Source organism: Myodes glareolus, chromosome 6 (genome assembly GCF_982192425.1).
Source record: "Myodes glareolus chromosome 6, mMyoGla1.1, whole genome shotgun sequence".
Lineage (NCBI taxonomy): Eukaryota > Metazoa > Chordata > Mammalia > Rodentia > Cricetidae > Myodes > Myodes glareolus.
The window spans coordinates 91,914,069-91,930,697 of NC_142031.1; the positions used below are offsets into that span (position 1 = coordinate 91,914,069).

The following is a 16,629-nucleotide window of genomic DNA, read 5'->3' on the forward strand; positions in this document are numbered from 1 at the left end:
TATTGTTACATGTAAAAGGAGTGGCGGGCTGTGTCCCGCCACCTGGCTCCCGGCTAGCTTTATCCAAAATAATTACGTGGAAACTGTATTCATTTAACCACTGCCTGGCCCATTATCTGTAGCCTCTTATTGGCTAACTCTTAGATATTGATCTAACCCATTTTTAATAATGTATGTAGCACCACGAGGTGATGACTTACCAGGAGGATTTTAACCTGCGGCTGTCTCGGAGAGGAGAGTCATGGCGACTACCTCATTTCCCTTCTTCCCAGCATTCTGTTCTGTCTACTCCACCCACCTATGTTCTGACCTATCAGGCCAAGCAGTTTCTTTATTAATTAGCCAGTAAAAGGAACAAAAATACATAAGCCTCTTCTACATCAGTTATATAAATGTATGCATGTATGCATATGCATGCATATGTGTCACGGTGTGTGTGATACACACACACAGCTTGGGTCTCTTTTTGTTGTTTGTATGTATATGGTTTCAGAGCTGACCACTCTGCAGTGAGCAACCAGTAAGGGGGCTCATCCATGGGAGAGGTTAATTCTCCTCCCAGCAGTTCTAGTTGCTTCTGGAGTGGAACTTGGCAAAATTTCCTCATTCATGTTAACATATCCTATGTCATTGCTGTTGTTCTTGTCCTGTCTGCAGCTGTTTCTAGGACAGACTGTTTCATCTGCTTCACAGTGGACTTGCTAGTATTCTGTCTTCTACAGTTCCTTCCCCCGCTGCCATAGATGCAGGAGCTGTGATGTAGATTACCCATTGGATTCCCCTCAACCTGTTGATCTCTGTGTTGTATACAGTTGTGCATTTCTGTGATGGTCTCCATTGCTATTCATTTCTCCTTAATTTCTTAAGTGGGAAATTTCCAATGTAGGGAAGGGAAGTATTACTATTAAATTTTATCCCTTTCTATTTACTGATCATATATTCATTTGGCAGCCCCAGTTATTTTTTAATACCTAAGAAATACACAAGAAAACACAGGACTTCGTTTTCTTTAAATGAATGAGACTTGATAGGCATGATCTGTAATGACGGTGATAGACTTGGTGCCTATCTCATTTTGTTTAAGGTCTAGAAACATGTTTGTCCTAGGAGTTGCTTTTGTGACTTAATACTATGTTTAGTAATAACTAGAGCCCAGAATATTCTGAGACATCTAAGACATATAAGACATTGAGATGTCTGAAGCTACCTCTGGATTTTCCCTGTCCCCTTTGTTAGGCAGTGAGAACAAGAACTTTTGATCTTGAGGCTAGTGATGGTTCCTCTGAAGCAAGCTGGTCCCCTAACAGTCAGAGACGGAGACTTGAAACCTTTAGATGTAACTGGTGCATTTATCTTTAGATATAACTGGTGCGCATTTATATGTGGAATTGTGAGGGTGGGGTAGCCTGTTGGTGCCTCTTCTGCCCTTGGAGGCCAGGCCAGAAGAAGGCATTGGAATTCCTGGATCTGGAGTTACAGACAGTTGTTAGTCATCATGTGGGTGCTGGAAATTGAACTCAGGACCTCTGGAAAAGTAGCCAATGCTCTTAATTGCTGAGCCATCTTTTAATATGGGCTCTCTGTTCATAACCTGCTTTGGTTGTCTTATGGGTTTTGTTATTTTTTATTTTTATTTGTGTTTATTGGATTTGCTAATTGTTAGGTTGAGAAGTACTATAAGCATGAAAGTATTTCTTGATTTTAGAGTAATATTTAAGTAGTAACCTAAGCAGAGAATTACAGCCTCATTACATACCTCATGATTTTTCCTGTTTAGTTCCTACATACACAAAGATCATGAAGACTGCCATAGAGCACAGGCGTGTTGGGCTCAACCCTCCCTATTAGGTTTACCTTTTAAAACTACTGGATTTGTGGTTTTGTACAAGTCTGAGTTATATCATTCTGCATTTTCAGTGTTTTAGGGGGAACTAAGTTTATGTAGATCTACTACGCTGGGCACATGGTGCATTTGTCTCATCCCAGTGTGGTGGAGTCAGGAGCAGCTCAGCTTCAAGACTACCCAGGGATACATTGTACAGCAGGAAATAAAACAGAACTGTTAGAGAAGTCGAGGGCAGTAGAAATAATAGAGGAACCTTACAGTGTTTCTATGATTCCTAAGACATTCATTTCTGAGTTTGTAGTTGTGACATGGGTTTTGTGAGGGTATATTGTAGTTATATTGAGTTATCATGGATATAGTCAGGAAACATTTCACAGTTAAAGAATATGTCTTGTTTGGATTAGATCAGAGTGTCTGAAGAGTGCACAGACTGTATCTAAGGACTGTTAGAGTTAATTGCTCTTATAACATGAATGTGTTTGTGTAATTTAAGTACAAATTTTGCTTATCCATTTGGATCTATATCTACCTATTATTTAAGTAAACTATCATACCCTTGAACAAAGTTTAAATTACTGCTTTAACATGTACAATGTTTGTTTTTAAAAAATACAATGTGCTACATAGAAACCCTGTATCGGGGGATACAATGTGTTTTTTACTACGTAAAGTATTGCAGTTTTTTTTTAAATACAGCAAATACATTCTGAAGGAAACAGTTGCTTTGCTTACTTAATTACAAGGAGAGAGTGTCTCTTTTGTTTAAGTTAATTGAATAGTGTTTACTAATAATTTTAGTTTGACATGTTTCCCTTCCTGATTAGATTGTTCGGAAGAAAGCATTGCCTGACACCAGTGAAGATGGAGACACTAAGGAAGCTCTGAAGGAGTTCGACTTCCTTGCCACAGCAGAGGATGGAGACAGCGAATCTAGAAGTGCGGGCGATGGAACAGACTGGGGTAAGGAAGCATACTGTGTCCAATCAGAGGTCTGAGTGAATGCGGTGAATTCATGTTTTGCCAGAAGGGTGATGTTTTGGAAACAGTATGATTCTGAAATGCTGCATATCAGTGATTGTCTAGGTTGTGTGGTTACCTGTAAGGAAGATTATGTAACTATTACCTCCTCCTCCTTTAATATATAAGGAATATAGTATGAAAAGAATTTGAATTAAAACAGGCTAATTTGCTTTCTTCTCAGACAGATAGAACCTGCTGATCTAGATTTTGGGGGAAACGAGTATGAAGATGTAATAGAGGAATTTATTTTTCTTATGTCTTACATTGTCTACATAAAACAAATTATGTTAGAAAATTATAGTTTCTATGCTTCTTTAGGTTTTTATAGATTGTGTTGGCATAGTTTTGGGAATTTTGCTCAGATTGCTTTAGATCACTCTGAATATCTAAAATTTCTGACAATCACCGACACATATATTTGGTGGGAACTTCATGATGGATTATTGTAGTACTTTAAAGAACTGTGATAAATCCTTCAAAAGTGATCAGTCTGTCAGGTGTGTGTATATATGTAAGAGAGAGAAAGAAGAAGGGAGGTGCCTAGTACTTGCTCAAGTATTTATTGAGAGAATGTAATGTCAGTTATTGTAACATTGTTTTAAGTGTATCTCTGTAAAAGTTTCCTCTTAGTGATTGTAAAAGATGAGCCAATGAGTTTTTATTTGACTTCCTTAATATTTTGTCCATGAAGATCAAGGATTCTATAAACATGACACAAATACTACTTTATAGAATTGTTGAGTGCCATTTAGATGTTGCTGTACCACATTATGAACTTTTCACTAGCTTTTGTTCAGGTAGCAGCTTTAAGTATTAATCCAGTATATTCAAGAACTGGAACCCAGACTATGATTCCCACAACATAGCATTACTTTTAGCCATCAAAATCTTATTTTACACTTTCCACCACACATATTAGAAATATAAACTTAAGCCCCCCCTTTTTTAAAAAAAAAAACTTGTTCTCTGAAGAAAAGAAATAATTGTAAAGCTAAAAAGGAAAAAATAAGGTGCATTTTCTTACTTGACTTACATTGAAAGCTCTTCATACCTGTTTGATCATAATAGTGACTGGAAAGGCTCTTGGGTAAGTTCAGGGAACAGGTTTCCTATTGTATTTTAATAATAAAATCCATGTTTTCTAGATTTTTTTTTCTGTCAGAAATGCTGTATAATGAAACTTTTTAAAGGGAAAGAAAAGATTTCTCTGTGTACTGTGTGTATCCCAGTACACAGGTCTGGACACTGTGTGTATCCCAGTACACAGGTCTGTACATTGTGTGTATCCCAGTACACATGTCTGGACACTGTGTGTGTTCCAGTACACATGTTTGTATACTGTGTATATTCCTGTACACAGGTCTGAACACTGTATCCCAGTACACAGGTCTGTACACTGTGTGTATTCCTATATATAGGTCTGGACACTGTGTATCCCAGTACACAGGTCTGTACACTGTGTGTATTCCTGTACACAGGTCTGAACACTGTATCCCAGTACACAGGTCTGTACACTGTGTGTATTCCTGTACACAGGTCTGAACACTGTATCCCAGTACACAGGTCTGTACACTGTGTGTATTCCTGTACACAGGTCTGAACACTGTGTGTATTCCTGTACACAGGTCTGAACACTGTGTGTATTCCTGTACACAGGTCTGAACACTGTATCCCAGTACACAGGTCTGGAAGAGGCAGGTGCTGTGACCAATTCTTCTTTCTATTCAGGGTGAACTTCATCCCGCCCCCCCAATCAAAGCAGATTGTCATGTTAGAGGTATTTGTGAATACTCTGTAGGATGCTAAGGAAGTCACTAGTGTAAGATCCTACTTTTTATTTTTGTTGAAACCTGTGAGAGGAGCTGTTGTGTATCTGAATCCTGTTGTCTTTTCAGTTCTCTGGATTCATTGTAAAATGGTGCAAAGTGCTTTCTAGAGCTTGTTGGCAGGGTTTGTCCCAGAACCAGTAAATACTGCTATTCTCATGCAGTAGTAATGTTGGCAGTGATAATTTATTAGTTTTTAATGGCCTTTATATTTAATTAAATCACTCAAATTTTCTACTTGTTTAGATACCTTTAAGATCTTACCTTCAGGGACACTGTCAGGGATTGGTGCTAGTCCTGTTCCCTCTCCCCACGTTCCCCTCCACCTCCACCTCCCACTTGTTTTCTTTATTTTAAAGAAAAATCCAGAATTATTTCACATAGCTACAATAAGGAACAAGACAGCAAAGTTTGAGAACAAAGGAGAACATGCAGGTGTGTTTTCTGCCTTCTCTGCCTGAGCCTATTTCCCATTACTTAGGTGTTTTAGGTCACAACTTCCCAAGTGCAGGAGCTGGGCTAGCATTGCACCGTGCCAGGTGAGGTCTTCTGCTGAGAGAGTCCATGTCAGCACAGATAGAGCTGTCTTTCCTTGCTAGTCTTGTTGCAGGCACACCTGGTACTGGCTTTTCTGCAAAGGCAGCTGGATTCCCGCTCGTATAACTTCCTCTCTAACCAAAGAGCCACAGCCCAGTGGTACTTGCTGTGCACCAGTGTATGCACACTTTTATTCAGTGTGATCGTGTGTTAGGTCTGTTAGTGAGTGTAAGTAGACACTCTCAGCTGATAGGAGATTTGGGCCTTGAATCTTATCTAAACTTTCGTGTGTCTGTGTACCATGTACATGCCTGGTGCCCGAGGAAGTGAGCAGAGGGCATCAGAGCCCCTGAAACTGGAGTTGCAGATGGTTGTCATCTGTCCACGTGGTGTTTATGGTCAAGCTCCAGTCCTCTGCAAGAGCAGTGAGTGCTCTTTACCTCTCTGAGCATCGGTCCAGCTCCTGGCCTTGACTTTTTTTTTTTTAAAGAAAAGAATTTTATAACTGCCAGACACGAATTCCAGAACTTAGGAGGCAGAAGCAGGTGGATTTCTGTGAGTTAAAGACCAACCTGGAGCATATAGTGAATTCCAGAACAGCTAAGATTACAATAGTGAGTAGTGTTCTTATGAGTCCCTTTTTCCCTTTAACAGATGAAATTATTTCAAGATTTAAGAGCAACCAGTTCATTGTTCGATCTTTAAGGCTACCAGGGTGCCTTAGCAAGTAAAACCGCTTGCTGCCAAACCCGACAGCCTGAGTTTGGTCCCATGAACCTACATAGAAGAAGAGAACTCCTGCAAACTGTCGTCTGGCCCTACGTGTGTGTTACAACTCCCGGGACAAAGACATGTGCACATATGCGCGCGCACACACGCACACACATACACACACACACACACACTCACACTCAAATAAAAATTTTTGAAAGATTTGGCAAATATTAGCATTTTTTAGAAAGCTTTATTTATTTTATGTTTATGAGTGCTCTATCTACATGCATGCCTTTATGGCAGAAGAAGGTATCAGATTCCACTAGAGATGGTTGAGAGCCACTATGTTGTTTCTGGGAATTGAACTCAGGACTTCTGGAAAAGCAACCAGTGCGCTTGACCTCTGAGCCATCTCTTCGCCCCCTCCCCCCCCAACAAAATCAGCATTTTTTAAATTGGCTAGTCTTTCTGGAAGAATAGACTCTTCCTACTACTGATTGATATTACATCAGCTATCTAACAGACACTTTACTAAACTGGATTGGAACTTAAATTACTTTAAAAATAGATTTTTTAAATTCTGATTTATTTCAGGTAATCCCAATGTTAATTCAACAAATAGATTGATCAAGTACTTTCCATGTCTTGGGTCTTGTAGGTAGAGACTCCTGCTCCTCTGGTACTCACTGGTAGATTAGCATTGTTCATAAAATTAGTAGCACCTGCCCAAAGCATAAACCTCTTTTTTTTCTTTCTTTTCTTGTTTTGGATAGTTACCTTTTAAAAAAGGATTTATATCTTAATAAAATATAATAATATCAAACAAAACTAACACATCTTGGGTCGGACAAGACAAACAGAAGGAAAAGAGCTCAAAGAAGGCATAGTGATTGCTCATACACTCAGGAATCCTATAGAAACACTGAACATATATCTAGATCTAGACCTAGATCTGCCTGCAGAGGACCTGGTGCAGACCTGTGTAGACCCTGTGCTTGTGTGAGTTCATATGAACTTTGATCCTATTGGTGTGGAGGACCTTGTTTTCTTGGTGTTCTCCATCCCCTCTGGCTCTTACATTCTTTCAGCCTCCTCTTCTGCAGGGTTCCCTCAGCCCGGAGGGGAGGGATTTGATGGAGACACCCATTTAGGGCTGAGTGTTTCAAGGCTCTCACTCTCTGCTTATGTCCGGCTGTGGGTCTCTGTATTTGTTCCCAGTCGCTGCAGGAGGAAGCCTCTCTGTCGATGACTAATAACTAGTTCCCTGGCTGGAGCTCTTGAAAAGACCATTTAAGATTATTCTGTGTAGTCTTTTAATAATAATCTTCTATCACTGTATACATATGATATGAAATACATTGAAAATGATGATTATAACATGCTTGGACTTAATGAAATATCTAGATTTATTTTTTCTGTCTTTTTTAAGGGAAATGTTTTGTCAATTAGCAAATTGAATTGACCTTTGTTAGGTGTTACATTTTGTATGTCACCTATCTGAGTATAAAAATGGCTTTTCTGTTTTTGGTAAGTGGTATTATGAAGAAAATTATTGTGTCTTTTAGACATTGATTTAGAGTATTTGGTATTTTATTGAAGAAAGACTGTTTGTCTCACTCTGTTTAGAAAAGGAAGATCAGTGTCTCGTGCCTGAAGCCTGGAATGTGGACCAGGGAGTAATCACCAAACTGAAGGAGCAGTACAAAAAGGAGAGAAAGGGGAAGAAAGGGGTGAAGAGTAAGTGGAAAACATTGTATCTATAAACTACTGAGTCTGCATCTGTATGTTCCAAGGTTTCTTCTTTTTTTCTCAATGTTTTCCTAAAACTACTTACTCTTTTCATTTCTGTTCCTGATCACTTTCCTTTTGCCATCGCTCGGGGGTTGAAATTAAGTGGCAGTGACTGTGAATTAAACAAAAATCATATATGAATATGGAATTTTAACAGAAGTATAAAATCTCATGTGAATGCCGGCCTGTGCATTTGAACATAGGGATGAGTTGGCCTTTGATGGTCTGTGTGCTCAGTCACAAGGGTGTTCATTTCCAGTGGCAATTCATAAATCTTATTTAAACTCGGATTTGCTGGCAGTTCACCAAAGTTCTGCTTATACTTTCAGATCTTGAGACAAAAAGAAGTTAATTTCTGCCCCTGAATAGTCTGTGTTCACAACATGAAATCCATTTGCTCTTGTCTCTATATGCTGTACAGGGCACACAGTCAAACATATAACTTAAATGAGTCTGTTTTCTAATGTAAATGTTTTACCCAGCTTAATTAATAGCAGTGTTACCAATTACCTTTTTTTCCCTTTTCAATAAAATGTATGCCACATCAGAAGCAGAAGCTAAAATTAAATTTTTAGCCCTGTGGATCATATAACTCATTATGCAAATGAAAAGCTTTTCAACAGATCTAGTTACATATATAAAATGGAAATATAAATCCTCACAAAACCTTGATGAAAATATTCTTCAACAGCTTTTTAGTGGCTACAGTGTAGCTCAGTTGACAGAGTGTTTCCCTAGAATGCATGCACAAAGCCTTGGGACATCCACTGGAACTTCCTAAACTGGGTATAGTGACTCCTGTAGAGGCCCAGGAGTTCACGGTCATATTTAGCTACTAAGGAGTTAGAGGCCACCCCAGGATACAGGAGACCTCGTTTCCAAAACAAAGCAAAGCATTTTTTGTGGGAGAATAAGATTAAACTACCTTCTTGTGCTTCTACTCATTGAGATGATGAACATAGCTTTTCTCTTTTATGGCAATAGTGTTGCAAGGAGAGGGTCTGCTTATTCATCCTGTCCACCCGGCTAGCTTACACACAAAATAATCACAGAAACTGTATTAATTAAAACACTGTTTGGCCCTTTAGCTCTAGTTTCTCATTGGCTAATTCTTACATCTTAATTTAAACCATTTCTATTAATCTGTGTATCACCACGTGGCTGTGGCTTACCTGCAAGATTCTAACAGGCGTCTTTCTCAGGCAGAGGATCCATGGCTTCTCTGACTCCGCCCTTTTTCCTCCCAGCATTCAGTTCTGTTTCCCCCGCCTACCTAAGTTCTGCCCTATCAAAAGGCCAAGGCAGTTTCTTTATTCATTAACCAACGAAAGCAACACATAAACAGAAGGACCTCCTACACTACAATAGGAATTTTATTCTTTGAGATGTGAAAATAGTACAAAATGAGATTAAAATCTAAATTTTGTGAGAAATGGATTTATAAGTAGACAAAAGACTGGAAGGAATACTGTATTCCCTTGTTACTTTTTACTATGGCAAAACATATCAAGACCAGTCATTCCTGGCAGACATTGTTTTACAATCTGGTAATTATCATTAAAACAGTTAGATACTTATTGAAAATCATAGAATTTTTAAATTCTTAATTCAATGAAAAGTCTATGTCCATTACTAATGTTAATAGTTTTGACAATTACTGAAAGATGAGATCACTTAGTGTTACCTCAAACTAGATAAAATCAGAACAAGAAAGATTAACATTAAAACAAAATCGCTTCATCCCCTTTTTCAAATAGTCAAAAAATTTTAAACGTAAAAAATATATTGACATGAATTGCTATGACTTTTAGAACCATTCCTGAGCCAGTTAAGCTAAAATGTTGAGGAAAATTTGTATATCATACATTAGAAATTGTTTCCAGATTAAATCAGTGTTGGTATATTTTTTGGGGACATTATGTTATAAAATGAGTATCTTGCAACATAAAAAGATCTTTTAATTGGAAAGGTTGCCACCTCATCTACTCTTACACTGTGATTAGAATTTAGCCCTTCAGATATAAAGCTGCACCATCTGACTGGAATAGTATTCCTTTTAACAGAAGCAATTGGATTCCCTACACCTAGGGAGTGAGATGCATATTTAAATATATAGCACATGGGCTTTTTAAGTATAGAAGTGTTAACTCTATGGGGGAGAAATTCGAATGTTTTACATGAAAATAAGGCATGTAGACTAAGGCCCCCACATTTTACTGTTCTCACTTGTTATTTTGTTAAAACAGTAGTATGAGGACAAGTGAAGAGCTATGATAATGAGAAGAATGAAGTAAAGCTGTGAATTGTTATACAGAACATTAATTTATAAGCTACCAGATACACTTTTTAATTGAGCTGCTACCCACTGTAAACTTGTTGTTAATTGATCTGGTGTAAATATATCCAGTCAGATGGTGTACTCCAGTCATACTGTCTTAAACTTTTGTAGGAATTCGTTAGAATTGCTTAGAAATAGTTGTTTTCTTTGCTGGTATAGCAAATACCATAACGGACTATGGGTAAGATTTTCCCATTCTTAATTAAACTTGTAACAGGAAAAACTACCGAAGATCTGTTTCAGCCTCTATCCTATATAAAACAGTCAAAACAGGGATGTGGGAGAATGAAGAATCAAAGCCCAGGTAAGTGACCAACAGGGCATAAGACTTCACTTTGGGGTCCATAGCTGCAGAATGTAAGGCAATGAATGTAACTTAATTTAAACAGCAGGGGTGCTATTGTTCAGTTGAGCTCACATTTGGTTCCTGATGTCTGCTTGTCTGTCTTCAGTTAGACCAATGGTCACTGGTTTTGTTGTAGATAATTATGACTTTTAATGATACGTACTGGACATGACATGTAGTGATTCTATTAACTTAATTTACAAAAATATATAGTTAAATATAATTCTTTTCCAGAAATAATAAACTCTTAAAGTTTGAAAACTTCCAAAATAACTGCTCCTAATTGATCAATCTAGTAGGACATTTTAAAGGTGAATGTTGGCAGATGTGAAAAAGCTTACTGTACAATTTTTATGAAATGAGTGATTGTTTTCTCTCTCTTTTTTTTTTTCTCCTCTGCCCTCCCCCTTTTTTTGGCTAGGGCCCAATAGGTCAAAACTACAAGATATGCTTGCTAATTTGAGAGATGTTGATGAACTTCCCTCATTGCAGCCATCTGTTGGCTCCCCTTCCAGACCCAGCAGCTCCAGGCTTCCTGAGCAGGAAATCAGCAGGGCCGATGAAGGTGAGCACCTGGACCATAGCCAGGACTGGCGCTTTAGAGTTTACTCCATCTGCACACAGCCACTTTCTTAAGTCAGTGGGGGTTGACTCCAGCTTCGTCTGTGATTTGGGGGAAGGGACATCTTAGTTTCTGGTTTAGAATATCCATTGACAACAGAGTGGTAACAGACTTACCCTGTTCCAACACTGAGAAAATTGAGTCTGAAAATTGGTACTAAATGTTCACTTTGAAAGGCACCATAATGCTGCAAGTCAGAAGTTCTGTCCACTCACACCTATGATGGCAAGCAGTTTTAAGGTAGAACTTAAAGATAACCAGTTACCTGAACAGTGATTCACCAAAGCTTAAGTTTATAGTTATTACTACCTTTGCATTTGAAAGCTGGTACCAAAGTTCATGTTATTTTTCACGAGTTTGTCCCTAATACGTGACCAATACATTTATTTTAAACTGAAGGCCATTGTACAAAATTTTGTTAAGTAATTATATTTTTTAATGCAATCCACACAGAATAGTGATTCAGTTGTATTTTTTTGTTACAAAATTTACACAAGCTTAAAAAATTGTGTGTTCTTGCATTGACTTTTAAAAGCCTTAAACATGTCTGCTCCCATTTTCTTCATTACTTAATCATTACTTCTTTTGGATTTGATGCTTCTTTCCTTAAACTCACAAACTGTGAATAAATAAAAAACATCTTTTGACATGATGGGCAAATTGTCATCTGGTTTACTATGGTTGAAGGATTCTCAGGATGACAACAGTTTATGAGATTTTTCTGGGACTATACAGGTCAAAACCTATAGTTATAATTTAATAAGATAGTTCACAATAATATGCCTTATCATTTTCTGATAGTGAACTTGATGTTATGATAAATTTTCAATAGTTTCATAGTTTCTCTCTATTGTATTAGATATTCCGAATAAACAGAAATGAAGGTGGAGAAAAAAGTCAGCATGCTTAATTTGTCATTGATTTAAAAAATGAAGGGACACCAGACATCATGGTGACAACATGCTTTAGTCCTAGTACTCAGAGGCAGAGACAACCAGTTTCCTGAGAGTTTGAGGTCAGTCTAATCTACAGAGCAAGTTCTGTGTAGCTAAGGTCTGCATAGCGAGACCCTGTCTCAAAGCAACAACAAAATGGAAGGAAAACCTCCTGCTTTCATATTTTCTGCTTCCCGTTTCCTTGTTTCCTAAAAGTCCTTATTCACTTGCATGTTTTTTTTAACATGATAGTTACAGCCATTATGTAGAATAGTTCTGTCTTGTTTTAGTATAAAATTATATATTGATCATTTTCAAGCTCAGCGTTAATGCTTTATTTTATACTTTAGATTTAAAATAAAATCCTCCTGAGTTTTTTGGATATTTCTAGCTTTTCCACAGTACAATTCTATGGCATATAAACACGAAAAAAGTCCACGGTTGGAATGTTACTTGGTGGTAGAGCATTTCCCTGTCAAACAGAGCTCAGTTCTATCCCTGCTTTAGGGTTGAAGAGTGTGGGAGAGAGTATTGCTTGCATATTTAATTGCCCATCACTAAAGAATCTTTACCCAGCTTTCAGGAAAAGCTTCCATACTTGATGTAGTATTTGAATTCCAGTTAGTTTTCTAAAATCTAATTAGGGGCAGCAGTGTTTAGTTACCCAAAGCACTGTAATCTGTTTCTTCCGAGGCCAGAGAGAACAAGATGCCCACCCACTTAGAGACGTGAAGTCCCTGTTGCTCCCTGTTCTGACCACTGACTGGACTTTCTAGAGGGTTAGTTACCACTGACCCCTGCTGTGATTGGTCTCAGGAGCCTCTGTTTCATGGACAAGGTCATTTGTGTGAAAATGTTAGAAATGAAAAATATAACAAAGGACACCTGCTGAATGCCTAGACACATAGATAATATGCAGCTGAAGCCAATTTTTATTAATACCACTTCCGTGTACATGTGGCTCAATAGTGTTTTAATTTGTATTGTTTTATTCTGACAGTGATTTTCTTTTATATCTGACAAAAATTTTGAGTTTCTATTACTGCTACTAGGTTTTTGTCACTGTTTATCCCTGGCAAATTTGAGCTTATGTAGACCAGGCTGGCCTTGAGGTTCACCTGCCTCTGCCTCCAGAGTGCTGGGATTAAAAGTGTGCAGCACCACACCCAGATACCACTTCTGTTTTTAAGAGCAAATAACAATGATTTAATGTGTTCAACAAGTACTTATTAATAAACATAATTAACTGTAGCACTGAAAAACAACTTTTAAGTCTGCGGTACTTGATATAATTAACTTGCTTCTTTGTTAAAAGATAATGCTGCAGCCAGCGCAGCCTGGATAGCCAAGACTGGTGAGGGGGGGAGGGTGCGGGGATTGAGACATGGAGGCTTCTTTTCAGGTGGAAGAACAGCACTTTATTTTGCCCAGCAACCTTTTATACCTCTACTTCTGTGGAGACCCACCGGCCAGAAAGAACACAAATATCTTTGTCAATTACAGACCACAAGAAAGTCCCGCTGTCAGTCAGGGAGAGTGAGGGCAGCTGGATCACAAGATAACATCTCTTTAGCAAATCCTTTGACTTGCTAAATTCATCTTAAATGTTTCTCATCGGTGAAGAAAGGCAAGCTCAGGAGCCTTTTTGGAATAGTTTAGTGTTTTGCTTTTTACTGGCCTTTCAGTGATACTTGTTGGAAAGACTGAAGTGCTGTGTTCAAAGTTACAAAGTAAAAAGTTCAAGTTGATTACACAGTAAAACTCCATCTCAAAGCACAGTAGGCATCTATTAAAGTTCCGAAATGGACTTTAAAACATCTTTAAATGATATAAAGCATGTGTACAAATGGGAGCAGCTCATTAAGTCATCCCACGTCAGAATTAGGCGTCACCCCCAGATCAGGGCAGAGAGCATTACCAAGGTTAGTATCCTATGTGACCCCTTTAACCACTGGTCGGGCACTTGTGTCACTCTCAGAGGTAATCACAACTTCCAACATTGTATATTAATTTTTCTCAGATAAGCACATTGTATAGTTTTCATTTTGAAATGGCTGCAGTATTTGAGGTTACAGAATTACAGTTTTGTTTTGAATGAGGTCATAGTGTTCAACATATAGCAAGTACTACTTCTTAATATACTTTGCCATTGATAGACATTATTTGAGTAATTAGCATGAAATATCAAATAGAAAATTTGCTATAGTTATGCTATTTTCTATATAATGATCAAGGAAAAGACAGTAAATTATCAAATTTTTTTGTTTTATTTTTCTAATTAGATGATGCTGTTAGCAGGATAATATATGAAAAAGCAGTCTTTAAGATTTTTCTGCTCATGTAGTTTTACTGTTTACAGAATTGCCTAACAGTGATGTAAGATTACTCTTAGGTACATAGCCCTCAGGCCTGTAATTCCAGCACTTAGGAAGCCAAGGCAAGAGAATTGCCTTCGTTCTGGGCCAGCCTAGGCTCTGAAAACAAAAGTAGAACAAACTAAGATGTACATGTTCTCTTATCAGAAATGTAACACAGGCAAGCAAGAATAGCTGTGAAGTGTTTAGGTGTGTAACTTGACTTTGTCTCCCCTCAGTGGAAGCACTGACATTTCCGCCTTCTTCTGGGAAGTCGTTTATCATGGGAGCAGATGAAGCCCTTGAAAGTGAACTGGGGCTTGGAGAATTGGCAGGCCTTACAGTGGCCAATGAAGCAGACTCACTAGCTTATGATGTAAGTAGCAGTTTTCTTTTTTATGCCGTTACTGTGTTTGAAAATTAATAGCTAAATTTATAGAAAAAGATGTCAGAGGTAAAAACTTTTTCACACATATGGATCTTGGTTTAGTTTTAATTTTAGATTTTGCAAAGATAGATATAAAAATTAGCTGACATTTTCTAAATAACCTGGAGATTAAAGTTAGAGGCTTTGCCTAGATCTGTGGGTCAGTATAGCATATGCATTGGAATTCTCTTTCCCATTTCAAAGTGTGAGCTATGTTATTGTTTAGGCACCTGTGATAAGTTATGTCTTACTAACAGCTAATGGGACTTAGACTTCCTTCTAATGCAAACTCACTTTTGCCCCTCAAGAAAAATCAATGTTATGTGTTCCCAACAACCACATGGTGACTCACTACAATCTGTAGTGAGATCTGGTGCCTTCTTCTGGCCATGCAGGGATACATGCAGACAGAACATGGTATACATGATAAGCAAGTCTTTAAAAAAAAGGATATATTGTTTTGAGAATCAGCTATCCCAGCCTGATCTTTTGTTTCTTTAATAGATAGCAAATAATAAAGATGCCTTGAGGAAGACGTGGAACCCTAAGTTTACATTAAGAAGTCACTTTGATGGCATCCGAGCCCTTGCTTTCCACCCCATCGAGCCTGTTTTAATAACAGCATCAGAAGACCATACACTGAAAATGTGGAATCTTCAGAAAACAGCCCCAGCCAAAAAGTGAGAATATTCTAATTTTACTTATTTTAAGGTTAAGTTAAATTATCAATAGGAAAAGACATAATATTTTAAAATAATTTTCTGTTATATTTTCCATATCTCTCTTCAGGTTCTTTATTTTTTTACCAGGTAAATCTCTGATGGTTCCCAAGGGTTTGTGACTGCTGATTACAGTCCTTATGCATAAGCGTTTTAAGTGGCTTTTATTTATGGGGGGGGGCTCTTGCCTATAATGAAGATTCCTGATTCCTGTCAATATGAAGCGATATAAGTAGGAACATCAGAATTATCAAAACTTTGACTTCACTCTGGTCCATTATTTACAGAGTTTGGATTTACAAAGTGAAGATGTGGCTAGGGATTTTTCTATAACCTTAGTTTTTTTTTTTTCTGACAAGTTTTCTATTCTAAGAGGTTTGTATGAACTAAGGGCTACTGTTGTTTTTTCTTAGCTGTTCATTCTTGTCTTGGTGTATGAATGTCAATAAGCACACTGTCCTATAAACTGTTTCCTTAGCCCCCAAGCTAGACCAGGTCTACTTGATGAGGCCTCCTCACAGTGTTGCAATTTCTCCTCCAATGGGAGAGAAAACATGGACTGTAAAGGGTAATTTTCAGAATGTGATTTCCAGTTATATCATATAATGCAGGGAAATTTTTCATTTCAGAACTTCAAATTATTCCATATTTAAAGTAAAACAAAAATCTAGATAGTATCAAATATTCAATATGAGTTGAGAATCTAAACATTAAACAAAAAAGTCAAGGCCATACACATGGCAGGATTTCAGCAAATAGTAATTTAACTTCCCTGTGTTTTCATGAACGTTAATATGTCTATCCTTGATTCAGTGGAAACTGCCCAAGTCATCAGTTCATTACTAAGAACCAGACTCTGAGTGTACTGCATTACCTAATAGGCGAGATTCATCATAGACATTAGTTAAAAGCAAGAACTCACTATTTTCTACATCATGTTGCAGGAATTTTAGGTATACATTATCTTTTTCAAGTCATTCAGCTCAAAGGTAACTAGATTATTATTTGCTTGTGCAGATATTTTACTAATTTTTTTTTTTTTTTTTTTTGCTACTTTGCTAAATCAGACTTTTACATTTAACTCCGTGTGACTAAGCGGGAACCAGAGCTAGCATAACTAGCATAATGTGACCCGAGAATCAGAAAGGCACAGA

General features: G+C 37.7%; 1 protein-coding gene across 2 annotated transcripts in view; it reads left to right on the top strand.

The window, feature by feature from the left end:
• The window catches only part of Strn (striatin), a 94,076-nt gene that overhangs the window by 64,042 nt on the left and 13,405 nt on the right, over positions 1 to 16,629 (top strand). The window contains exons 7-12 of one of the 2 annotated variants that reach the window (XM_048416035.3): positions 2,671 to 2,806; positions 7,570 to 7,680; positions 10,290 to 10,376; positions 10,840 to 10,983; positions 14,569 to 14,705; positions 15,261 to 15,436. In XM_048416035.3, the coding sequence (XP_048271992.2) occupies positions 2,671 to 2,806; positions 7,570 to 7,680; positions 10,290 to 10,376; positions 10,840 to 10,983; positions 14,569 to 14,705; positions 15,261 to 15,436 (791 nt within the window). The remainder of the gene's footprint in view (positions 1 to 2,670; positions 2,807 to 7,569; positions 7,681 to 10,289; positions 10,377 to 10,839; positions 10,984 to 14,568; positions 14,706 to 15,260; positions 15,437 to 16,629) is intronic. The other variant, XM_048416037.3, reaches the window with a different exon arrangement.